The sequence below is a fragment of the Puma concolor genome, chromosome B2 (genome assembly GCF_028749965.1).
Source record: "Puma concolor isolate L17-30 chromosome B2, mPumCon1.1.hap2, whole genome shotgun sequence".
NCBI classification, from domain to species: Eukaryota; Metazoa; Chordata; class Mammalia; order Carnivora; family Felidae; genus Puma; species Puma concolor.
The window spans coordinates 34,428,625-34,453,934 of NC_141671.1; the positions used below are offsets into that span (position 1 = coordinate 34,428,625).

Here is a 25,310-nt window from a genome sequence, read left to right on the forward strand (position 1 = left end):
GTGTTTTAAGTACTCTTGAGAAAATTTTAAATGGTTCTAGTAGAAAATGGGAAGGGCTCAAATTTTCAAAAAAAGCCAAAGACCAGTTTTAATCTGACACCAAAAAATAATGATGAACTTCTCCCCATTCCAACCAGCTAGACAGAAAATGAATACACATAAGGCAAGTTGGAAAACAGTTTAATGATCACTCACCAAGATCCATAGGGAACTTTACATGTGTACAGGGATAAACTTTTCCACTACTCCTCCCATCACTGTGTTCTTCATGGTAGAGTATCATAAGTCAAAGTTTCTGGTTGTTTCATCTACTTAAAACCAGATGGAAGAAACAACCTAAATCACAGCGACTTCATGCTTCAATGTGAAACCATCAAAGCTTTCTTGGAAAGACTTTCTGAAAGCAGCTTCTCTGTCTGGAAGACGCTTAAGGCCCATGTACCTTTCTTCTTCCAACTAGCCAAGAAATAGTTAAATGCCTCAGAATGTCCAAAGAGGTGCCAATATTTAGTCAAGGCAAGTATGAAACAGGCTGCATGCCTTTTAGATGTGATGAATATCAGAGTTCTGAGAAAGACATCAAAATCATCATGGAATCCTTAGAGGACTAAAGCACCTGTGCAAAAGTCTCATGCAGTAGGAAGTCTGGAACCGGTACTCCTTCCTTCAGTACCAGGCCTTTCTAGGCTTCAGTCTAGAAGAAGATGATTTTTTTGTGCTTTGAGTTGGGGATCTGCCCCTTCGACTTTAACCTCCGAACAGCCTCCCTCATATGTTTGGGTTGTAGTGGTGGCATCTCTCCCCACTTCTCACACACATCCAGTGCTAAACAGAAGATAAGAAGAAAGTTTCATGGTCACACAGGACTTATTAATCACATAATCCATTTGAATCCTATAATTCTCATTAACCCTTCTTAAGCTTGCTAAGGAAATAAACCAAGACATTTTCCCTTCTTAAGAGAATGCTATAAAACCTATCACGTTAGCTTTAGTGTAATATATAATCTTCTACTTAAAAAAATAAAACATTTCACTGACTGGAGACCAGCAATACACTTAGCCAAGGTTCTTTCTTTGATGGATAGAGGACATTTCCCAGGATTCATAACATGAGGGACAACTCATCATACCACACTGGTCAGCCCCCAGTGATAGCTTATCTTAGGTCTTTAATTTGGCAACAGAAATGAGCAAACTCCATTGGGGAAAAATACGAAGTAGGCTTCTGTCGCCCTGGACTGAGGACAGGAATCTGGAAAGATTTCCCAGATGCTTCCTTGAGTCCCAGTATTAAAACTTTTGAGGAATAATGGTCATGCTCTCCTGAATACAAAGTGCCCCACTTGGTCAACTTCTAGTGCAAATGGAAACACCCACAGGTACTTTATTAGGTCCCCTAGCATAGATATTCTTGAAAGTTAAGACCACCAGAGGTTCAATCCTGTACATGCTATCAACAACACTTACCTTCTTCTACCACCTCCCCGACGAAAACCTTGGAAATGCCAGACATAGCAATAACAACATTCTGAGACACAGAGGTGCCAGTGATGGACTGGATCAGCTTGAAAGAAGAACAAAGACTATGATTAAGAAAGTCAAGGACTGCTTTAAAGAATATGGTACCCTTTAAGAGTTTTGTACTAAAAAGGTTTTTACTAAAGGCTGGATACTGAAATTAAGACTATTAAGACAAAGATTCAGGTGTACAGCAACTCATTCTCTACGTTTAGACCTTATCCCCAGAATACAAAACTCCAATTGATAATCGAGAGGCATTTTATTTTTGTTTTCCTGTGTGAATGATCCACCAACTTGACTAGCACCTCATTCAAAATGAGGTGGACACAGTTCTTGTGTCTAGTTCAACTCTCATATCTGATGGAAATGAAGTGTGGTAGCCCATCCTTACCCTTTTAATGGCTGCCTTAGGGAATGCTGACCGGCGGTACATCTCATAACGGTTCAGTTGCTCCTCAGAAAAAGAAGAAACCAGGATTCTAGACAAAGATTCAGATAATTAAGTTGGCTTACAACAACAAATGTTTAAGGTATATTATCACATCAATAAAAGTCTCAGACAATTAGAAAATGAATTTTCGAGGGGTCAATAGCATTAAGCTTGGTGCTTACAAGGAATGAAGACAAAGCATTTTTACTCTTTAGAAACTTAAGAGAAAATGACATACAACTTCATTTCTACTTCATTAACAACAAAAACTTAAACTACAATGTTGGGTCACTATATAGATTATGTTTTCAGCACTAGGCTCTCTCTACCCCTAACTCTACCTTATTACATTTCACATTGATGGTAAAAATTTGATACATAAATTTATATTCAAACCAGTAGTTTTTGACATTAACAGACTTGGGGGAAAATATTTGTAAAATATATGGAGAAGGGTTTATGCTCTTAATGCTTTCCAATAAATAAAAGATCGCGATTTTGAAAATAAGCAAAGGACATGAATAGGCAAGTTACAAAAATACCGATGACCAACACAAAGGAAAAAAGTTAACCTTCACTATTAACTAATTAAAATGATAAACTAAAATAAGATAACATTTTTCATGAATCAGACAGATGAGCATTATAAAGAATGGTATTAGTAAGAATGGGAGGACACAAACTTATACATGCTGGTAGAGTGTGAAGTGCAACCACCCTTCTGGAGAAAAATTTGGAAATGTGTATGAAGAGTCTTTGAAAACATTCAGACTGTTTGAACTGGCAATTCACTCCTTGGGGGTTTATTTAGGAACTAAATGGACTAGTATGCAAAGATGGGCTCAAAGATGCTCAATCATAATAATGTCAAAAGAAGAAAAAGAACTACAGGGATTGGTTAAATGATCATCTACATAATGGAATACAATGCACCCACTGAAATTGATAATTTACAGGCAGATTTACAAGAAAGTATTTAGCTATAAATATTTAAAACATTTAAAACAAAATCTGAAAAAGTATATAACCTAATCCATACCCAGGGTTAATTGTGGGTGGTGGGATTATGGGTAATTATTTTTTCTATTTTTCTGTATTCTCTGATAAATTTACAATGAGCCCATTAAAAGTTATGACCTATGTATAATTACTGACATGGAAAACATTCACCATATACAATGTGAAAAACAGGTCACAAGCAGTAACATCTTTGAAAAAATTTATTTCTGGATATACATGTACAGAAAATATCTTGGAGACTATACCTCAAAATACTAACAGTGTTTATTTCTGGTGACAAGAGGATATTTTTTTTTTTATTTATTTATATTTCCTAAAATGTTACATAAAGTATTATTTGCTTTACTTTCTTTTGAGTATAAAAAAGGGGAAAAAATTACAGGCTCCCCAAATTTATTGACTTTGTACGGTCAAGTTAGAGACTTGAAATGGGGAAAAAAATCAGAAAGTAACTTACTGCATCTTTTGAATCTCATCTTCATCCACTTTTTGCTTCTTCTCTTTCTTTTCTTTGGTATCTATTTTCATTTTTTTGGCTGCAGGAGTAAGTAAAGATGAGTCTTCCCTTTCAACTGCTGTTAAATCTGAGATATCCTGACTCTTGAGCTGAGAAGATGAAAAGAAACCCTATTATATATTTGGCCTACTTTCCAGACTTGGGGAAGAAGGTAAGACCTCATTCTCTTTACAGCACAACAAATCCATTATTCAATAGTTTTTTTGGTTCCAAGCACTGGCTGTACCATCATGCGTTAAGATACACTCTCTGTCCTAAAGAAGTTTATAGCCTAGCTGTGAAAAGAAAACCAGCCAAAGAATCCAACTTTCCAGTTTAGCTATGTGATCCTAGCTCTAGTATGTTTACAAAGGAAATGAAGTGCCAAGGATCACGATAACCACTCTCCCGCATTGAGCCCACTTCCTGACCTCATCCTTTAGGGGGGATGTCAGAAAAGGCCTCTCCATCCAGCCAGCTCTTCTGCCTCTAAATCTATACATCTCTTTATTGTTGATGATTCCATCTTGAAAGAATATTAAAAAGGAGTCACCCTCTCATCAAAACAGTGTTTCTTTGGATTTGTAACTTTTAATAGTTTTTTTTTTTTTTTTTTTAAGTAACCTCTACCTCCAGCATGGGGCTCGAACTCATGGCCCTGAGATCAAGAGTTGTAGGTTCTATCAACTGAGCGAGCTAGTTGGCCCTGGATTTGGAACTTTTGTTTTTTAATATATATTTTTAAAGCTTATTTATTTATTTTGAGAGAGAGAGAGAATCCCAAGCAGGTTCCACACTGACAGCACACAGCCCAACGTGGACTCCAGCTCATGAACCATGAAGTCACAACCTAAGTGGAACCCAAGAATCAGAAGCTCAACCGACTGAGCCACCCAGGCGCCCCATGGATTCAGAACTTTTTTTTTTTTTCCCAACGTTTTTTATTTATTTTTGGGACAGAGAGAGACAGAGCATGAACGGGGGAGGGGCAGAGAGAGAGGGAGACACAGAATCGGAAACAGGCTCCAGGCTCCGAGCCATCAGCCCAGAGCCCGACGCGGGGCTCGAACTCACGGACCGCGAGATCGTGACCTGGCTGAAGTCGGACGCTTAACCGACTGCGCCACCCAGGCGCCCCTGGATTCGGAACTTTTAAGTGAGCTTCTCCCACACATAATGCTCTTTTCTTCCTATCTTTCAATTCTACTGTATCACGCAAATGTTTCTCACTGCTAGAATGTGAACTTTTTGAAGATAGGTTTGTCTCTTATTTCTCTCTCCCCACATAAGCATTTAACATAGGTTTACTCATGCTAGATGTTTAATAATAATTCAAATCCAAACTTCATCCCCTCCAACTTAATATACAATCAAAAGACAACAAACTTCATTAATGGGATTTAACCTCTGTTTTTCTTAAAAAGGAACTCACATAAACTCATAGAGGAATATGAGGGGGTAGGTAAGAGTAAAGATAGTGTATCTTTAAAAAACTTTTCAATTTCTTCTCTAGTTACCTATTTATACAAGTTTTCTAACCTCTATGTGCTTGAATTTTGGTGATTTATATTTTCCTTAAAAATGAGTCATTTTCTTAGATTTTGAAATTTATTTGGCCTAAATTTGAACATCAAATATTTCTGGTTTATTCTGTTCTTTTTCTGGTTTCTTGAGTTGGGTGCTTATTTTCAGCATCTCCTGTTTGTTAATACAAATATGTAAAGCTATGAATTTTTCTTTAAATACGGTTTTGGTCAAGGCCCGTATGATATGATGTAGTGTTCTCTTTGTTGATTTAATCTAAGGGCTATTTAAAAAACAGTTTAAAATGTCCAGGGGTTAGTTTATTTGGGGGGAGTGGCAGTTGGGAGAAGCTTTTTGTTGTTAATTTCATATTTATTGCACTGTGCTAATAGGATGTGCCCTGTTATGATTTCCGCTTTTAAGAATTTGGGGTTTTCTTTGTGGTATAGTATATGATCAATCTTTAAAGTTAATTTAATTTAAATTAACTTTAAAAAAGGTTTGTTTTTTGACGGGGAAAGAGAGAGAGAGAGAAAGAGAGAGAGAGAGAGAGAAAGCGCGCATGTGCGTGCACGCGAGTGGGGGGAAGGGCAGAGAAAGAGGGAGACAGGGGACTGAGAATCCCAAGCAGACTCCGTGCTGTCAGCAGGGAGCCCAGCCTTGGCTCCATGTCACAAACCCTGAGATCATGACCTGAGCGGAAGTCAAGAGTTGGAAGCTTAACCAACCAGCCACCCAGGTACCCCTGGTATATGATCAATTTTTAAAAGTGTTTCAGTTTGGGGCGCCTGGGTGGCTCAGTCCGTTAAATGTCCGACTTTGGCTCAGGTCACGATCTCACGGCTGGTGGGTTTGAGCCCTACGTCAGGCTCTGAAGCTCAGAGCCTGGTGACTGCTTCGGATTCTGCGTCTCCCTCTCTCTCTTCAACCCCGCCCCCCCCCCCCCCCCCCCAGCCGGTCGTGCTCTCTCTCTCAAAAATAAATAAACATTAAAAACAACAACAGTGTTTCAGTCAGAAGTATCAAAAAAAATGTATCTCCTGTTGGGTGCAAATTTCTGTATGTAGTGAGCTCTTTATTGGACTGAACCAATTATTATTCAAATCCTCTATGTCCTTCAGATCTTTTTTAAAGGTTCCTTCTTTAAAAAGTTTCATCACATTTTTTTAATGCTTATTTTTTGAGAGAGCGAGAGAGCATGTGAGCACGAGGTGTGGAGCGGCAGAGAGAGAGAAATCCCAAGCTGGAGCCTTGCTGACAGCGCAGAGCCCAATGCAGGGCTTGAACTCAGGAACCCGTGAGAACATGACCTGAGCTGAAATGAAGTGTCCCATGCTCAACCAACTGAGCCAACCAGGTGCTCCCACATTTTTCTAAAAGTTCTTACTTTATATATTTTGATGCAACTTAATTCTCTGAAAGGCTGTTTCTATCTAATCCAGTGTCCTCCCCATGATCTGTTTAAGTCCCTAGGAAGTTCTAAGACTCCAAGATTCCATCTCTAGAAACGGAAGCCAGAGCACGCTGAGATTCTAGTCCCCTGACTGATGCTCAGTTAGGCAACACTGCTGAGCTCTTGGAGTTTGGTGTGTTTATGCTATAGAGTCCCTTGGACATTGACACCCAGGTCACTGGTCGTAGTTAAATGTCCCACGAGGGTAAAAACATGACTGAACCAGTAACTCCAAGTCTCCCTTTAACGGCTCTGCAGCGTATGACAGTTATGCTTGAGCAACATCTAGGAGAAACCGTATTTCGGTCAAAGGGATACGAGGAATCCTGGGTTCTAGCTCTTGCACTGTCTGTGACATCAGATCCCAATTTCCTCACCAGGAAAACAAGAGGCTATGTAAAACTCCCTTAGGGGCGCCTGAGTAGCTCCTCCTGAAAAGCATGGGACTCTTGATCTCAGGGTCCTGAGGTACAGCCCCACGTTAGGGGTAGAATTTGCCTAAAAATTTTTAAAAAATCTCTTAGAAGTAGCCTTAATATCTAGGAGCGGGGATTAAAAGTATTAACCCAGAGGCTGGGGCTCTGGAACCGAACCCGCACTACAGTTTTGTCTCCTCCCTCTCCGGACACATCTTGGCAGATCTAGAGGGAGTCATGGTGAGTTCGAGTCATGGTGAGTTCGAGTTATCTGGGCTTGGCAGGGACCAACCAGGAAGCCGGTCGAGCAAGCTCTGTTAACAAAATCTCGGAGTACTCCTCTGACCTCATCCACACATGTCTCCTTACCTCGCCTTCCTCCGCCGCAGCTTCTTTCAAATCCGCATCTCCGTCCCCATCAGTTTCTTCTGGGATTCCGTCTGTGTCGGTAGCCCCCGGGCCCCCGGGAGCAGCAGCCGTTTCTTCTGACTCCCCCGTCTCTCCACCTTTTTCCGGGGGCGACCCGCAGGCATTATCCATAGCAGCAAGAAAAAGAAGGGCAAGATCGCAGTCCTGTCAGGTTCTGGAGCTCGGGACTGACTCAGAGCAACCCAGAAGCTTACTTCCTATCGTCGCGCTGCGATGACGTCACCCCTACCGCTCCTCGGAGGGATCATTTTAAGGCACGCGTAGGGAACTTCAAGAGCTCCGTTTTAACTGATTTGGTGGCGGTTGGAGACGGAAAATTGAGGGTACGGAAATCAGTTTGTGGGTTTCCCACTCTGGGAAATCAGCATTTGTAAAGGAGAGCTGTGTTGTTTCCTGAAGGGCGTTTTTCCCCCTCCATGCTGCCTTTCTAAAAACGTGGTTAACTCCCTAATCCGTTTTCCTCAGAGTAAAGTTTGGGGACGGTAGAAGACTCTTTTCCGTTGTACTCCAATGTCTTGGGATGTGGCTGCCTGGTAAAGTTTTAGGCAGGGACTCAACCTCGTACATTTTGATTGGGGAGAGGCCGTGGGCCTGTGTGAATTGCCATTTTCGGTTCCTCAAGCACCTAAAAAAAAAAAAAAAAAAGTCATATAACTTGAACAGAATTGATCCAACCCATCTATTCACTCCACATTTGTTGAGTGCCTAATTAGAGGTAGGAACAGTTCCAGTAGCAAAGACAATATATACTTTCTACCCAATTAAATGATTTTTCCAATTTACCGGTACTCACTATCCAGGTCGGTTTCACAAACTTGACTTATGTCAGTTCGGTTAATTTCATCAAAAAGTAAGAGGAAACAAATTCTACTGGGAAGGGAGGTCTTGTCTTTGCATGTTTCACTTTAACGAGCCTTTTCAGAGATTGGGACCATGAAGAAGAGATATTTGTATTTTAAAAATTTCCTCTCTTCCCTCACTGTGGTGCGGAGCAGGCCATTTTATTCACCTCTGTATCACTAGGTCCCAACATCCATCACATATTTAACTTATGCGTGCCGAAAGAATGAACTTGGAAATGTAGGTGCGCGTTACCGTATTTCTCTCTTTGTTTCTACGCTGCCTGGGCGAATTACCGTATTTCCTGTCCTGTGGGCTCCCAAAACCTTTGGGCAGGAAGCGCACGTCGGGAGGCGCATACAGGTGGGCCCCATTTGTTCCCTAACACCTGTACAGCGGCTATCTATCAGGCGCTTTCCTCTTGCCCTTGGAGGCCTATCCCGACCCAAACCGGTCGGCTTCCAGCAGACCAAAGGCACCTGCGCCCGCCGGCCGAGCCCCGCCCAGCTAGGTGGGCAAGGGGGCGGGGCGCGGGGGCGCGGTGACGCGTGACGCCAGATCCCGGAAGTGACGCGCTCCTGGGCAGAAAAGGCGGGGGGGAGGGGGGTGGTGTCCCCGGCCGGTTTGGGGGGTGCGTTGCCCGGAGACGGAAAGTTTGGGAGCCGGAGCAGGCTCGGCTGCGGCCCCGGGAAGGGGGTCCAGGGGGCGGTGGCCCTGGGGATGGGGAAGGAGCAGGAGCTGCTGGAGGCGGCCCGCACCGGGCACCTCCCGGCCGTGGAGAAGCTGCTGTCCGGGAAGCGGCTCTCCTCAGGCTTCGGGGGCGGCGGCGGCGGCGGCGGCGGCTCCTCCGGGAGCGGCGGCAGCGGCGGCGGCGGCGGCGGCCTCGGGTCCTCGAGCCATCCCCTCTCCAGTCTGCTGAGGTGGGTAACGCGCCGGGGCCGGACGGCTGGCTGGAGATCCCCTCTCCCCCGCCCGTCTCCTGGGGCTCCTGAGAGGTCGGGGCGCCTGAGACCCGGGCGGGTGGCTTTGCTGGGTGCCAGGGTCGAGGACCGGCGGCCCACGGGGCCAGGAGCGCCCGTGCAGGTCCGCGCGGCGCCGGGCTCTCACATCCTGACCCGGCTGCGGAGAATGGTGGGAGTGCCCGGGTGGCAGCCTCCGCCGCATGGCACAGCCCGGCTTCACCCTCGCCCGCTCTCGGGTGCCAGCTGTCGTATCTCACAAGCTACTTTAGAGCAGAGAAATATTTATTTGAAATCTCCCTCACCTGATGCAGAAACTCCCACGCCTTGCAGAATCCCACCGCTCCCCCGGAGGAAATTCTCTTGGTTCCCTTCTTTTGGGAACTTGGAACCTTCCACCCTGCTCCGCAGGACCTGGCTTTTGTTGTTGATACTAAAATTGTGTCTGGATTTATCACGTTCAGAGTGGTGCTCTTTTAGCCCCTCTCGTGCTTGCAGCTCAAATTCTAGTTCGTTGTCGGGAGCCTTATTGGATTAGTCTCTTAAGTGGCATATGCGAGATTCATCGAGGGGGTTACTCATCAAGAAACAAAGCTTTAGAAAGATTTGTTTAGGAAACTTAGGGGTGCTTTAAACTTTTCTGAGATCTGTTGTTAAAATAAACACTTGAATCCGGAGCTGGTAAGGATGGAGAGAGAAAGGTCACTTTTGTGTGGCTTGGAGGGGGGATTGGAGGTACTTTGTCAGTGTGAGTAAAATGTGTTGGTTCAGCAGCACTTTCATAGCCTGTTTTCTTTTCCTTCCTTGTTCTTTTGAGGTTTTTACGAAGTGGAAGTTCATTTAGAAATGGCTTCGTTGGCTTTTGTTCCCCATTGGTTTTTGTAACTTCAGTTTGAGTGAGTTTGGACCAAAGAAGCCCAGGGCTCTAATAAATTGTTAGGTATGAAGCACTGAGTACAGACCCAGGTCTACACAGAAGATTTTCAAAAGCGGCATAGGAGAACTCTCCCCATGAGTTCTTTTTTGGGAGGTTAAAACCAGGGCTGTTTGCCGCAGTTTCTCCAGTCCCTAGGGCAATGCTGTCGCACAGTTGGTACCTAGGATTCATTGAATAAATAAAAGTTATCAATTAGAGGATGACAGATTTCTAAATAAAGTGATGGCTGTACTCGCCGTGATTGTTAGTAGTTCAGCAGAAGGAGACAGAACTTAGGGGATGAGATGGAGATTATGACTTCTAGGAGGAGGACTTCAGCTGGCTTTGAAGGATGTGAGGATATAGATAGGTGACATACAGTGAGACAATTCCAGGTTGGCAAGCTATGGTCAGAGGCATAGAAGCAGGAAAAAGACTTGTTTAGTGCTACTGGGGCACTAGAAGAACTTCCTGCCGGCAGTCTTGAGTTTTTGGGCATAATAAAACGTAATAATGAATGGGTACATTTCCATCCTTTAGAGTGATGTCGTCTTTCTTCGTATGTTTATAGTCTCAGTCCCTAGATCAGTGCCTCGCAACTCAAACGTACTTTGGATGCATGCATTGGGTTTTGAATCTTCTCTGGATTATACTTTGATATTTCTGCACTTCTGATATCTGAGAGATGAGAGAAAGACCATACATGTTCCAAGTGCCAGTCTCTAATCAGGTGAATAATGTAGCATTTGGAGGTTTGCCAGAAGATACCTTAACCCCTAGTATATCCTGCTGAAGTGAGAAACTTGCACATGTCTCCCACCTTCCAAGTACAGGTCAAATTGCTCTTAGGCTCACACTTCACAGACTGTTAACATTTTGCTGAGGATTTAGCTGCCGTGTAGTTAAGCAAGACTAGGAAATCTTTGTTTACCACAGTGTTTTTACTTTTGGCCTCATGCTAATAAGTTCAGTCTCTGTCCTAAAGTGTGGATGTGTCTCCACACCCTTGCGTAAGACAGCTGATTCCTGACTTGCTCTCCTGTCTCTTATAGAGATGGTAGATGGCCTAAGAGCTGCCCTAACCTCTCATCCTTGTGATTCTTAGGGGCAGGGAGGATCTGCAGCAGTAGTTACACTAGGTGTGTCATTAATTAGAGGTGATTCTGGCTCAACCTAGTGAAAGATCTCTGAGCAAATGATACTGTGTATTTAAATAGTCCCTAGGTCAGCATGTCCTCCCTTTTTAGGTTTGGAAATCATGGAGGGTAGGTTCCCTATGCCCACACTCCACACCTCAAGGACCCTTAACGGGAGCTAGGGAATCGTAGCTTTAGATCTAGCCTTTGCATTAGCTGCCATATCCCACCCCCACTAGTACTGCCAACTGTAACCTATGTTTGTCCAGCTGTTTGAGTGACCAAGTAAAGCTGGCAAGAATAAGAGCTTACAGCTGCATTGGATATAAATGTTCCAAACCACATGTGTGTTTGTTCATCTACTTATGACCAACGCCCCCAACCGACCCCTCCCCCCGCCATGTCCACAGAGGGTTTGTGCTGATTCTGAAACTACAAAATGCCCCTTCTCTTACCCCATGTCTTTTCTCTTACACTTCTTGGGCTTAGGTCTTAACTTCTTACAGCCCTCCCTAATGACCCTAATACACACGGATCTCTCAGGCTTCTACTTCTTTGGAACCCATCATCTGTAGTGTGCAGTAATTCACTGGCTCATTCTTTACTTGCCTGGCTTTCATAGTTTATTGCACCGGCCTGTCAGTATAATGTTGACGTGCAGTAACCCTCACCCATTGAGAATATCCCTGAGAATCAGAAAGTCAGCAAAAACTTCTACTAGGAAAACAAAAAGTTGTTATAAACTTCATGTCTTTCTGACCTTTTCTTCTTTACTGCACATTTATTCAGAGGCAGTGTAGTATTACACTTAAGAACACTTGTTCTTGGGGCGCCTGGGTGGCTCAGTTGGTTGAGCATCTTTCTTCGGCTCAGGTCATGATCTCACCATTCGGGAGTTCGATCCCTGCGTCAGGCTGCGTGCTGACAGCTCAAAGCCTGGAGCCTGTTACAGATTCTCTGTCTCCCTCTCTCTCTGCCCCTCCCCCATTCATTCTCTCTTTCACTCTCTATCTCTCTCTCACTCTCGCAAAAAGAAAAAGACTACTTGTTCTGTAGTCAGACTGCCTGAATTCATAGAGTACTGCCATCACCGACTAGCTGCTTGATTTTATTACAAATTACTCAACCACTTGGAGCCTCAATTTCTCCATCTGTAAAATGGGGATAATATTGTTTGCTTTATAGGTATCACCTTAGATAATGTGTGTAAGACACTTCCCACACTTTCTGGCACATTATATATGCTCACTATTCGCCATCCTCAGTTCAGCACATACAGTTTTGCCATGCTGCCCCTGGTATGTGCAAAGTACCAGGCTAGACATATTTTAAATGGTGTTCTTTCACACTTGGGTATGCGTTTTCCAGGTCATGGCAGATTAGAAGCTGTAAATAAGAGAGAACGTGCTTAGGTAGGCACATTAGTGCTATTCATTTACCTAGTGTTTACCCATTTTCTACTTTTGTGCCAGGCTGATTGCTACATGCCTTGCAAAGTTTATCTCAGACCTGGCACAGAATAGGTACTTTATCAAAATCAGTCCCTCTCCTGATACATCGTCTGTTTCCTTACAGCGTTTATAGTAGTATGATATGTCTGTGTGACTGATTGACAAAATAAGAGACAGAAAAAGCGATTAAAATCTATCCTAGCTTTTCCCATCCTCAGTAATTTGAGACTATTAACATAGATGTGCATAGCCCTACACACTTGCATAGGCCCCAAGCATTGTTGTACTAGATCTTTGTGCTGTAATTTCTGTTTTTGATGACACTTAGCCATCAAATAAGTTATATGCAATAGAGCATGTTAATGAAAGTAGGAAAAACATATTTTAGTTTTTTATCCAAAATGATTCAAATACAATTTTTGTTACTTAAAGTAGATTATTTAGAAAGCATAGTTATCTGAAATGTCTAGTCCTAGAGTGGTTCCGGATGGCATGGATTTTACTTTACATAATAGTATCTCCTTTTCTGATTGTTGAACAAATGCATGCCTTCAGTTGATAGCTTGGGACAGGCGCTGTGTTAAACTTCATTTTAACTCGTGGTATTTTTCAGCCCTGGACACACATTGTCATGGAACGGAGAGTTTGATATGTTGATGCTTTTAGTGAAACTGTTGATTTCCAGGAGAGCAAATTCTATTAGAGACCGTAAGATTTGGGTTAGAAGCGAATTCTATCAACTAAAGGGCAAAAAGGCCTGAAAAAAGAAAATGTTACAAGAAATCATCATATATTGACTTAAACTTTTTTTTTTAATCCCTAAGCAAGTTTATTTTTTATTATTATTATTTTTTTAATATATGAAATTTATTGTCAAATTGGTTTCCATTATTGACTTAAACTTTTATTGAGTTATGAGCTAAATACTGATGTATGTGTAAGGTGTAAAGTAAAACGTATTCTTGAGGGTTCAGAAGCACAGAGAAACTAAACCAAAGGCTAGGACTGAGGAGTAGATGTGTCATAGTTTAGGAACATTCTATATTTAATTTCTCAAGCATGAGAAGAGTGAATAAGAACAGAAGAAGCCAAGGAGGCTTACTGGAGAAATCGGAAAATGTATGGACAGTAGCAATAAATGTAGCTATAAACTAGTTTTTATTCTACCATTTGAGGTGAGGAGGGAGACTATCCAGAAATCACCACGAGTTTCCCAAAAATATGAAAAAATTTTTTGAAATAAGGAATGAAGAATGAAAACTTTTGAAAAATGGACCCCACTTTGGGGACAATAGAAAGTTCTTCCAATGTCAGAAGACAATGACAACTTATTCGTTGTTTTTAAGAAAGATTCCTAAATTTATGTAAGTAATTCACACTCAAAAGAAAAAAAAGTGTTTAACAAAACCATTGCATTAAAATGGTCCTTCATTCACTCCCCAGAATGGATGTGTAGCTTGTAAACTATAATGACGTGACAGCTTTTCTCTCACTGCCTTCCTGCAGTGCCAGATTTCTTTTGAATATGCCTAATTTGAGCAAATGATTTTAACATCCTAAGAGGACAACAGCATTCTATGATGTTGATGTGAGGTTCTGAAGCAGGATCTCATGGACATGTGTGATCTAAGTTCTGGCTCTTTCCAAGAGAACGCAACAAAACAAACCAACAAAACACAACTATCCATTAGGATAACAGTTTTCTTGATATTACACTAAAGCTTTTCAATTCCTTAAAAATGATTTTTAAAGAACTTTTTTTTTTTTTAAATGTTTATTTTTGAGATAGTGCGAGAGACAGAGTGCAAGCGGCGGAGGAGCAGACAGAGGGAGGCACAGAATCTGAAGTGGGCTCCAGGCTCTGAGCTGTCAGCACAGAGCCCGATGCGGGGCTCGAACTCACGGACCGTGAGATCATGACCTGAGCCGAAGTCAGATGCTTAACCGACTGAGCCACTCAGGCGCCTCAAGAACTTTTTAATATACCTCTTTTAAGTATGATTTTATTGGGATAGCAGCCCTTTTATTTTGGAATTGCTGTACATTTTTGTTTTCTTTAAAGCAGACTATGATTTTATGTGGTTATTTTGTGCCTAAAAATCTAGAGAGTTACTAATCTTAAACGAGTAGGGTGTGTAAGTGTAGAAAAAGATTTAGGGGCACCTGGGTGGCTCAGTTGGTTAAGCGTCTGACTTCAGCTCAAGTCATGATCTCGCGGTTTGTGGGTTCGAGCCCCGCATTAGGCTCTGTGTTGACAGCTCAGAGCCTGGAGCCTGCTTCGGATTCTGTATCTCCCTCTCTCTCTCTCTCTCTGCCCCTCCCCTGCTTGTGCTCTGTCTCTGTCTCTCAAAAATAAACAAACATTTTTAAAAAAGAAAAGAAAAAGATAATTTTACGTAAGTTTGAAAAGTCAGACATCTCCTCTCCCTTTTTCTGAATTCTCCAATTGAAGTTCAGTTTTTACTGTCTTAGTTACAAAAATTAGAGACTGGAAACAGTGAAACAGTCTTGTGGTCGGAAGAATTTGATTTGTAGCCAGTCAGCTTCAGCATGTTCACTTGTCCTGGGAGATTATGGTCCCAGTGAAAGTTGCATCCTTGGCCAGAAAAATCCCTTCTGAAGGTTTTTTTCCCCTTGGTTTGTTCACCCTCAACAGCTGTGAAGTTTGGCTTGCAAAAGGAAGTCAAGGCTATTTCTACCCTAGTTTTCAGTAGGGAAAGTAAATTACTGGGTTTTATAGCCCAGAGACACCAAGGAAACCCCAAAAGTAGATAGTGGAGAGTTTGTTCTTGGAAATGTCAGGCTCTCCTGTGGGTAGGAACTTGGTCTCTTCTGGACAGCCCTCAGAAAATGTTCCCCACACTGATTTCCAAAAGATTACTGGGAGATTTTCTGTGGTATAGAAAATTATATTGTTACATTCGTAGAACATCTTCAAGTAACTTTGGTGTGGTTACAGTTAATGGTAGTAATACTAGAAATTATATGTTATGGCTTCATATTTATCCTTTCTTAGTAATTTGTAGATCAAGTTTGTTTAGTTTACAAATCAAAAAAGAGTTTTTAAAACAAGTCAGTTGTCTCTGCTTTACTTGTGATGTTATTACTGCTATTAAAAATGGTGGAGATGATCCAGGAAGCAGAACTGCCCTGTGGATTACTTAACTGACGAGGCCTTAGCATGGCTGCCGAAGGTCAGACTCTGACCCAACTCTGCCTTGTGAGTTAGTCAAGTTACATAACCTCTCTGAGCATCTGTGTCTTCATGTGTATAATGGGCCTGGGATAGTATCTACTTCCTGAAGCAGCATCACGTGAGCTAAAATATGGAAGGCACGTAATGCCTGGTAAACCTTGGCTGCTGAAACCTTCTGATGGGAGCCCAGTGCTTGCTAAACTGGATATGGTAATCTTGTTGTTAAGGACATATTTTATATTGATGCTGCTTTGAAAGTTATAATAATTGATAGCAGGAGCTCCCAAACTTTTCAAATGTGAGTCCCATTTTTAGAAGCCTAAACATGGTAATGGTGGCAGGGTACAGACTGATACAGGTCTACAGTGTTTTGTCTGAGACATTGGGGTTTAGTATCCAGAATTTTGGGGTTGTTGAAGAGTCCTAGTGAGCCCCTAGTGGAATCTGGGTCAACAGTCTGAAACATTGTATCCCTGCAGTGACATCTGTCAATATTCACACTAAAGGGGATAAATATGAAGTATGTTTAGGGCAGGTTTTGCACCTAAACAAGTTTGCCAGTAACTTTTAAAAATCTATTTTCAGGGATTTTTGGGTATCTGAATTATAAATAAGGGATTATGGACCTCTACATTTAGTATAGAAAAATTGCCAGACACATGAAAGCACAAAGAAGAAAATAAAATCATCTGTAATCCCACCACCTAAAAGAGTTAGCTGTTGCAATTTTCATGTATATTCTTTGGTCTTTTTTCTTTACAAAAAAATATAATATAATATAATATAATATAATATAATATAATATGTAAATATATATAATAAATTTTTTTTACTAGAAATGACACTGTTCTGTACATACTTTGCCTCAAATTTTCACTTAATGTATTATAAACAACTTTCATTTTCTCTTCAACCTCATTTTAAATGAGTAAGTGGTATTCCATAGTGTGTATGAACTGTAATTATTGAATTCCTTCTTTGCCATTAGTTAGGAGTTTGTTTTTAGTTTTCTGCTGTTGGAACAGCATTGGCATATGTAATCTTGTAGATAAGATTGTGTGCACATTTGTGCTTATAACATTTTATGTACTGAGAACAGTAGATGTAGTTTGAGTATTCAACTGTGACGAGAGTTACATATGCAATTGTATTTGACGACCCTTATAATAAGAGTTACATCTTCTGGGTCCTTCTGATTGGGAAGTAATGTATTGATCTATGGCCGCTAATGCTACTTCTATTTAGAAAGTTACTTTTGTGCAGGCATAGGATTTTTAATGGTCAAGTTGGGACCTCTCAGGTCCTTCTTCAGAGGCTAATGTTTAGAAGAGGGCCATTAATAACACACCATGCATTGAGCAATATGCTTGAAGCAGAATGAGACAAAAGCCGTTTTCTTTTGTTGTTCTAGCTTTTATTTAGGGAAATTTCAAACATACAGAAATCAAGAGAATAAAATAATGACACCTCACATACCTTATGTACTCATAAAACAATTATCAGCTTATGGCCAATTTTGTTTCTTTTTATCACCCCACAACTAAATTATTATTGTTATTATTTTAAATTTTATTTGAGAGAGAGAGAAGGGAAGAGAGAGAATGCAAGCAGGGGAGAAGAGCAGAGGGGGAGAGAGAGAGAGAGAGAGGGAGAGGGAGGGAGGGAGGGAGGGAGGGAGAGAGAGAGAAAGAAACTCAAGCAGCTCCATCCCCAGCACAGAAAGTTTGACATGGGGCTTGATCTCACAACTGTGAGATCATGACCTGAGCTGAAATCAAGAGTCAGATGCTTAACTGCCACGCAGGCACCCACTCCCCCCGCTGCACTGAAATTATTTTGAAGAGAGGCCTATATATCATATTACTTAAGTACATATTTTTAAAAGATAAAGATTTCTTTAAAAAATATTCACAATACCTTATCACATCTAAAAAAATGGCAATTCCTTAAAATCATCAAATGTTTAGTTAGGGTTCAAATTTTCCATATTGTCTAAAATATTCTGTATTTTCCAGTTGGTTTGTTCAAGTCTGTAAACACCTTGTATTCGTTTGATATATCTTTTAGTCTCTTTAAATCTGTGGGTTTCATCTCTGTCATTTTTCTTTCCAGTGTATTTGAAAGAAAAGGGGCATTTGCCCCATTTCCCATAGTCCGGGTTTTGCTGATTGCATCTCTGAGGTGTCATTTAACATGTTCATCTGTCCCCTGTATTGCCTATAAGCTGGAAATTGGATCTAGAGACTTGATCTGATTCAGGTTCAATTTTTTTGGCAGGATTTCTTCCTCAGGGTGTTGTGTGCTTCCTTCAGTTGAGTCTTTCTTTTTTCTTTTTCTAAATATTTATTTATTTTTTGGAGCAGCAAGTGGGGGAAGGGTAGAGAGGGGGAAGCGGGCTCTGTGCTGAAAGGCTGACATCAGCAATCCCAGTGTGGGGCTCAAGCTCAGGAACTAGGAGGTCATGACCTGAGCTAAAGTCAGATGCTCAGCTGACTGAGCCACCCAAGTGTCCTGAGTCTTTCTTTCTTGTGATGGTGGCAGCCATTGAAGATCACTGCCTAGACGATGACTTCATTAAGAGTTTGCAAAATGGTGATATTTCATTTCTATTTTACGTTCTTCACTTATTACCTGGAATACTTTTTAGAGAGAAACCTCCTGTTATCAACCACTTGGTTATCCTGGGATACAGTTTGTTCAGGAAAGATGAGTTGAATGCCTGATTCTTTTCTGTTCTTTACCAGTTTTCAGATCCATTTGGTTTCCTAGTAGTCTTCAGTGGTGTCTAATGAGGTGTTTTTTTTTTTTTTTGTAAATATCGTTAGGAACTCGTATATTTAAACATATTTATGCTTCAATAAAACCTCTTAAAAATGTGCTCTGAGATATTTAGACTAACAATTTTATTTTACTATGAAAAGTAGTTGAATTGGTTTATAATGAAGTGGTGTTGTGTGTGTTTGTGTATTTTACTTGACTGATATTTCTACTCAGAGCCCCCCCCCCCCCCCCCCCCCCCCCCCGTTTGTGCTGGTTCATCTGGCAATTTGCGAATCAAGTGTTCTAATCCTTGAGAGTATAGATGAGTTCAGCTAGCTTCCAATCTTTTTTCTCTTTTTAAGTTTCCTGCTGGCCATAGATGGCCCTATAGATGCCGAAAGACTTTAAAAGCATGCTTGAGGGACTTGAGTAACCAAATTCCTTAGGTAGTACTTATGGAAGACCAACTTTAAATAGTGTTTTCCCACCAGCTTTATGGGCGGACTCTAGATAAGAATCTAGATCTGTTAAGCTGACTTGTTACTTAGATTATTCAGTCTTATTTGTTACTCTGAATATGTTTCACGGTGTTACTCTTTTTACATAAACATGGAAGAGTGAGTTGAATTGTCTTTTATTAAGTATACTAAGCACATTTCTCTCTGTACTTACTGTTGATTTCTAATTTAGTGCATTGGGAGTTCCCATTCACAGCTCTGATTTTGAGTTCCTGTTCTGACATCTGTGCATTTCTTTTCTTGGTTTGAAGCTATGTACAAAATATACACAAAAGCATTTTTTTGTTGTTGTTACATTTTATTCATTGGTTTTTTATGCTTGGAGTACAGGTGGGAGGTTTGGGTCTGGGTCCTTCTGCCTTGGCCCAGATTCCCCCGTTGACTAGCCATACAAATACTACATTATAGAGTCAATTTAAAAGTGATAAAAGCAGGGGCGCCTGGGTGGCTTAGTTGGTTAAGCATCCAACTCTTGATTTCAGCTCAGGTTATGATCTCACGATTTGTGGAATTGAGCCCCCACATTGGGCTCAGTGCTGGCAGTGTGGAGCCTGCTTGGGATTCTTACTCTCTCCCTCTGCCCCTCTCCCCTGCTCATTCTCTCTGTCTCAAAATAGATAAATACGTTTTTTTTAAGTGATAAAAGCAGCACATGGAACCACTTATTTTTTCTTTTTGATAGTTGTTGGGACAGTCAGGGCTCTGCTTTAGAGAGATTTTGGCCTCTATTAGGCAGTGAGAGCATCCAGCACCATTATACTGACGGATTTCACAGCACTTTTATGTGGGGCTCTCACCTTCTTTTGAGAGCATTTTCATTAGTTAAGATGAAAAAATAAAAGTAAAAGTAAGAGGGGGCACCTGGGTGGCTCAGTTGGTTAAGCGTCCAACTCTTGGTTTCGGCTCTGGTCGTGATGTCACGGTTCGTGGGTTTGAGCCCCACATGGGGCTGTCAGCGCAGAACCTGCTTGGTATTCTGTCTCCCTCTCTCTCTGCCCTTCCCCCCGGCTCACTCTCTACCTCTCTCAAAAATAAATAAATATTAAAAAGAATACAAGTGAGAGAAATATACTGAACTTCTTTACTCAGAATGGAAAATGTAGCTGAAAACACTGAAGCTTCATAGTGCCAAGCAGGTATCAACACCGTTGAGTTGGCTGGTGCATGATTCTTGCAAGACTGTGGCTGTAGCTCTGTGTCCACGTGGTGGGGTCTGTCCTTTGTCGTGACTACACCATGTGCTTATCCCTGCCAGTGATGACTAGCGGCAACGTGATGTATGGGCTGAGTCAGTCCTTTTACTGTGACTGGAAAAGCAGCTCCAAATGTGTATACCACTAATAATACCAGTAGTCAGCATTTATTAAGCATTCACTGATACTGGATAAGTAGCATTGATTTTTACATTTGGAAGGTACGATCGAGTGCTTGTCTTTATAAGGATTAAGTAAGAAAAAAAATTTTAGGTTTATTTATTTAGAGAGGGAGAGAGAGACAGGGAGGGAGGGAGAGATGGAGAGAGAGAGAGAGAGAGAGAGAGAGAGAGAGAGAGAGAGAGAGAGAGAGAGAATCCCAAGCAGGCTTCATGCTATCAGCACAGAGCCTGATGTGGGGTGTGAGATCTCATGTTTGTGAGATCATGACCTCTGAGCCCAGATCAAGAGTCCGATGCTTAACCGATTGAGCCACCCAGGCGCCCCATGAAAATAAAATTTTTTCTTGTTCATCCTTCTGTACATTTTGCAACTTTCAGCTTTGCTTATGTAGATCTCCTAATTACAACTGTTTTCAGTCATAGCAAAAGTTTAAAATCTCAGGGATTTTAATTTCTTTGAGGAGCATTCTATTTTTCTTAAATTTTTTAATGTTTTCTTTTGAGAGAGAGGCAGAATGCGAGCAGGAAAGGGGAAGAGAGAGAGGGAGACGCAGATTCCAAAGCAGGCTCCAGGCTCCGAGCTGTCAGCACAGAGCCTGATGTGGAGCTTGAACTCACAAATCATGAGTGACATCATGACCCGCTGAAGTTGGATGCTTAACCAACTGAGCCACCCAAGCGCCCCTATTTTATTTTACTTTTTAAAGTTTACTTATTTATTTTGAGAGAGAGGGAGAGAGAGAATCCCAAGGAGGCTGTCACTTACCATGAGATCATGACCTGAGCTGAAATCAAGTCAGAGTCAGATGCTTCACTGCCTGAGCCACTCAGGCGCCCCAGAAGGAAACTTCTTTAAAGGAATTTTCTGCCTATATCAGAACCCATTTTGTTTGAGTGAACCAACCTATTGACTTTGTTTTCCTTTCGCCTGAATAAGCAGTCATTGTGATTTTCTTTTGCTCTCTTTAAACACAATCCATTTCTCCAGTAATTTTTCCTTTTGAATTAGAGTCAAGACCTTCTTAAAAGAAGTTCAATAACCAGGAAAGCTTGCAAAACAGATCAGTTCAGGGCTGTTTACTTGAATCACTTCAAGATTCTTAGGCTTTCTTGTGTTTGTTTTTAGATCTTTAGCTCTTGGCTGGGCCTGGAGAGGAGCCCCAGTCCTGGCTTTGTTTTTAACTATTGGTGCATTGTGTCCCACTCTTCCTCTGATCCAGCTTGATGAAGCCTGAGCATTGACACTTGTCCTGGTTGGGTCCAGTTACCTGATTCTTGCTTCTTCCGGTTGCCCCACGGCCGTGATAAAACTTGCAAAAGTCGGCCCATATTGCTGTATCTGAGGTAGTTAACTCACAAGTTAATTCACAACAGCTCAGAGTTGTTGCCATAGTTGTAGGTGGGTATGTACACGTGTATTTGGAAGGGGGATAGTTTTACTTCTCGAGCACTTAATACTTTGTCAAGAACTTTACATCTGTATTTTCTCAGTTTACCTTTATAGTATGCCTAGTAGGTAATTATCATCATTCCCATTTTACAGATGAAGAAGTCAAGGTTCAGGGACAGGTTCAAGTCCAGGGCCACACAGAGGGGTACAAAGCCAGGAGTCTCTCTGGCTCCCAAACTGTTGCTTATAAAGCACTACATGTGACCACTTGGAGAATTGTCTCTTTGGATGAGATTCAAACATCACTCGCTATATGCTTAGGTAATATTTTACCAAAAAAGAGGAATGAGGGATTTATTTATTTTAATGTAATAGTTGCTTTTATAACACCTACTTTGTGTCATACAGTGTTCTAAGCACTTTACAAATGTGATCTCATGTTGTCCTCATGCTGTCCCTTTGGGGAAGGCACTAGCATTGTTGCCATTTTATTGATGACGATACTGAAGCACAGAGAAGTCGTGTAGCTTTGCCCCAGGTGGTAAGCCAGGAAATGGTGCAGCTTGGTTTTGGTTTTGAACCCAGGCAGACTGGCTTCGGAGTCCTTGCTCTTAGTTTTTAGGCAACCGGGGATTCTTTTTTTTGATTCAAGAATGTAACACAAAATCCCTTTGGAACACTTGACCTAAAGTAAAAGGCTTATTTTCAAAGAAATCATTGGCAGTTTCCCTGGAATATAGGAACATTACGTGAGGGGAATGTCTTTAAACTTATGCCAAATAATATATTAGTTTAGAGTGTATAGGGGAATGCCCTGCAGCTCGTGAAGAGGGAAAAGCCTCCCATATCGCTTCTTTCAACCTTTTCTTCTAGAAAATTCCCATCTTCCTCTCAAGCAGGTTAATGCGTTTTCATGAATTTCATCTGTGAGAAAGTTCGGCATCCCTACTTCCCCAAGTTCAAAGTGATAAAGGTTTGTTTTGGACACATGACTGCCAGCTGTACCACCAAGGCCAAAGTGTGTGCAAGGGAAGTAAGTCTAAACAGTTGGTAAGAAACCAGAGACCTGTGTATTTGAAGTGATTTCTAATTTCTTGCTATCCACTCTGCTTTTTTTACAGCTCTCTCCCCTCCCCCTCCCTCATTAGTGGTTTATGACCAAATTTTAGACCTCAAATAATAATTAGTTTGTCCATAAAATGATTTCCAGAGAATATTGTCCGGCCGGTTCAAATGAGTGTTGATACTAATTTGAAGCCTGGGATTTAGGGACAGGGGGTGTTACTTTCCATAATCCTCGGCGCTTTAATCTTCACAATCCTGTGGTATAGGTATTAGTGACCATTTCACCGATGAGATTTGGAGAGGTTAAGTGCCTTGCCCAGGACTGAGGTTTTGCATTTGGGCCTTTAGAGTCTGTTTTGTGTGGAGATCATGGCTACCAGGAAGAAAGCTGTTGAGTCCCCAGGTTGTGGAAGTGGAAGGAGAATATAGTATTCTAGTTAAGCAGTTCTGAAAACACCTATGGGTCCTATATGCTTAGCAGTAATAGAAGAGCTCTATTACTTTTTACCTACAAATGCAAATACCTCAGATATTGAAATTGGCAGAGATTCCGGAATTGCTCCTTTTTAATCTATTGCTGCCTCCATAATTGTATGTTTAAGACCTAGCTGGAGAATAGTTTTCTCATTAGTCACTTATCAGCAGCCCTTTTACCATCTTTAGCCGGCCCAGGGCAGGCTTTCAAAAAGATTTCTAAGTAAATGATCCAGGACTTGGTGCTTCATTTTAAAGTTTAACTGCTTTTTGTTTTTCCAGAGAGCGTGTATAAGAAATCAGGATCCAGTACTCTGACTCACTATGCTTTGTCAAATTGATAGAGCTGTCTTTTTCTTAATGTCTTTTCTTTACCCATGATGATGTGTTATGTTAGATGCATTGTCCTCAATTTCCATCACTTCTGCGTACCTCTTTTTAATATTTACTCTTTTGCCAACTATATCATTCATTTACAGAGCAGCCCAGGTAAACTTTAGCTCCTGCTCATTCAGTTGGCGGATATTTATGAAGACCTAATTCTTTTGAGTGAGTTTTCATAATCATTTAAAAATACCTATTGGGGGTGCGTGGGGGTTCAGTCAGTTAAGCATCTGACTCTTGATTTTGGCTCAAGTTATGATTCTCTCTCCCCCTCTCTCTGCCCTTTCCCTGCTCATTCTCTCTTTCTCTCTCTCTCAAAATAAATAAATAAACATTAAAAAAAATACCTATGTTTGCTGATAGCAGTGCATATGTAATTGTAAGTTGTGTGTAAGCTGCTGGTACTAACAAAATGATCCAATAGCAGCTAAACCCAAGATTTACTTTGTGTGTCAGGGGCAGAGGGGTGAGGTCCCATTGTAATCTATAAAATTGATTGCTTAGAACTTACGTGTTTTTTTATCTTGATACTGATGGCTTTCCAACTGGCTTATTGTGGGCTTTGGTTGTCATTCCAGTAAAACGATTTTCCGATGAACCACTTCTTTAAAAGTCAGATCACCAGGTAGAGATACGTTTTTGGTTTGGTTTTTTTTTTTTGGTGAGTTGAATCCACTGTGAGTTCAGACCACAAGTCTGGGTCTCTGAAAAAAATGGGAATGTTACCTAAAAACCCAATTGCCACTGTTTTACTTGTTTACACACACGCATTTTTTTGAATGCTTCCTATTGCTCAAGGTGTCATCTGATTTTCTTTTGGTGATGAAATAATGAGGTCATTGGAATCATATGATGACTCTGGCTGGCAACAGTTTTCCTCATTACCAGGTATGGGAGACTCGTGAGCCTTTGACACCTATAGGCTTTAACCTACTGCTTTTTGCCATAGTTTTGATTGTGGTTCACATTTGTTTTAATCTCTCGATGTCCACTTAGTATTTACTCTTAGAAGTTAGGATTGGTCTTTGGGTTCATGTGGCCATCTGGGTTTGAGTGGAACAAAAACTCAGTCTTGTCGCTCCTTCCTTCATGGGTTTTGATTTTAGCCTTGTATGTGTTGTTGTAGATTCTTGCACAAAATCTGTAAATTAAGTTTTAAGTTCTTCTTGTCCATAGAGTTTTAGCTTGCTCCAGGTCTGTCTTGATCCTTGGGATCTGGAAAACACACAGGTCTCTTAGTTTTATCTAGTGTCTCCATGTGTGAACTCTGAAGGGAAGAGGACGTAGGTTAGACAGAAAATTCAATCCACAGGAAACATTGTCTCCAGGAACCTTCCTCCTTCTAAGTGCACACTGCCTCTGGGAAAGGGCATGGGAGAGCAGTCCCTCGGGGCCTTGTGCCTAGTACCAGCTCAGCCACGCTCTAGCTGAATGATCTTGGGAGTGTTTCTTACTTCACTTGCACCTCAGTTCCTCCATCCATAAAACAAGGCAATGTTTTTAGCATTCTTGCCAGGTGTCCTGAGGAAGGTGCATGAGAACATCTTAAAGCAGT

At 41.4% G+C, this 25,310-nt stretch overlaps 2 protein-coding genes across 8 annotated transcripts in view; one reads left to right on the top strand and one right to left on the bottom strand.

The window, feature by feature from the left end:
* Positions 1-163: 163 nt before the first annotated feature.
* On the bottom strand, positions 164-7,840 carry TAF11 (TATA-box binding protein associated factor 11). 2 transcript variants are annotated; one of them, XM_025925179.2, is made up of 5 exons: positions 7,232-7,517; positions 3,431-3,579; positions 1,915-2,002; positions 1,470-1,566; positions 164-825 (listed from the first exon to the last, which is right to left on the bottom strand). In XM_025925179.2, exons 1-5 carry the CDS (start codon positions 7,400-7,402, stop codon positions 695-697), a joined length of 636 nt encoding a protein of 211 aa, XP_025780964.1. In that variant the 5' UTR covers positions 7,403-7,517; the 3' UTR covers positions 164-694. The 2 variants fall into 2 exon arrangements, with proteins under 2 accessions (XP_025780964.1, XP_025780965.1); XM_025925180.2 differs by lacking the exon at positions 1,470-1,566 and having other exon boundaries at positions 7,232-7,840.
* An 889-nt stretch (positions 7,841-8,729) lies between these two features.
* Positions 8,730-25,310, top strand: part of ANKS1A (ankyrin repeat and sterile alpha motif domain containing 1A) — a 179,471-nt gene continuing 162,890 nt past the window's right edge. For 3 of the 6 annotated variants that reach the window (XM_086706645.1, XM_086706647.1, XM_086706646.1), the window contains exon 1: positions 8,731-9,051. In XM_086706645.1, coding sequence (XP_086562771.1) covers positions 8,852-9,051 — 200 coding nt within the window. In that variant the 5' untranslated portion in view covers positions 8,731-8,851. Of the gene's footprint in view, positions 9,052-25,310 lie in introns of all 6 variants that reach the window. The other 3 variants (XM_086706648.1, XM_086706649.1, XM_086706644.1) reach the window with 2 other exon arrangements.

What these genes read in the sequence shown, in the direction of transcription:
- TAF11 (XM_025925179.2), bottom strand. Translation starts at nt 7,402, where the DNA reads ATGGATAATGCCTGCGGGTCGCCCCCGGAAAAAGGTGGAGAGACGGGG. An exon ending in CTGCGGCGGAGGAAGGCGAG is followed by an intron (nt 3,580 to 7,231) that starts GTAAGGAGACAT and finishes TCATCTTCTCAG; the next exon opens with CTCAAGAGTCAGGATATCTC. An exon ending in CTAAGGCAGCCATTAAAAGG is followed by an intron (nt 1,567 to 1,914) that starts GTAAGGATGGGC and finishes TCTTCTTTCAAG; the next exon opens with CTGATCCAGTCCATCACTGG.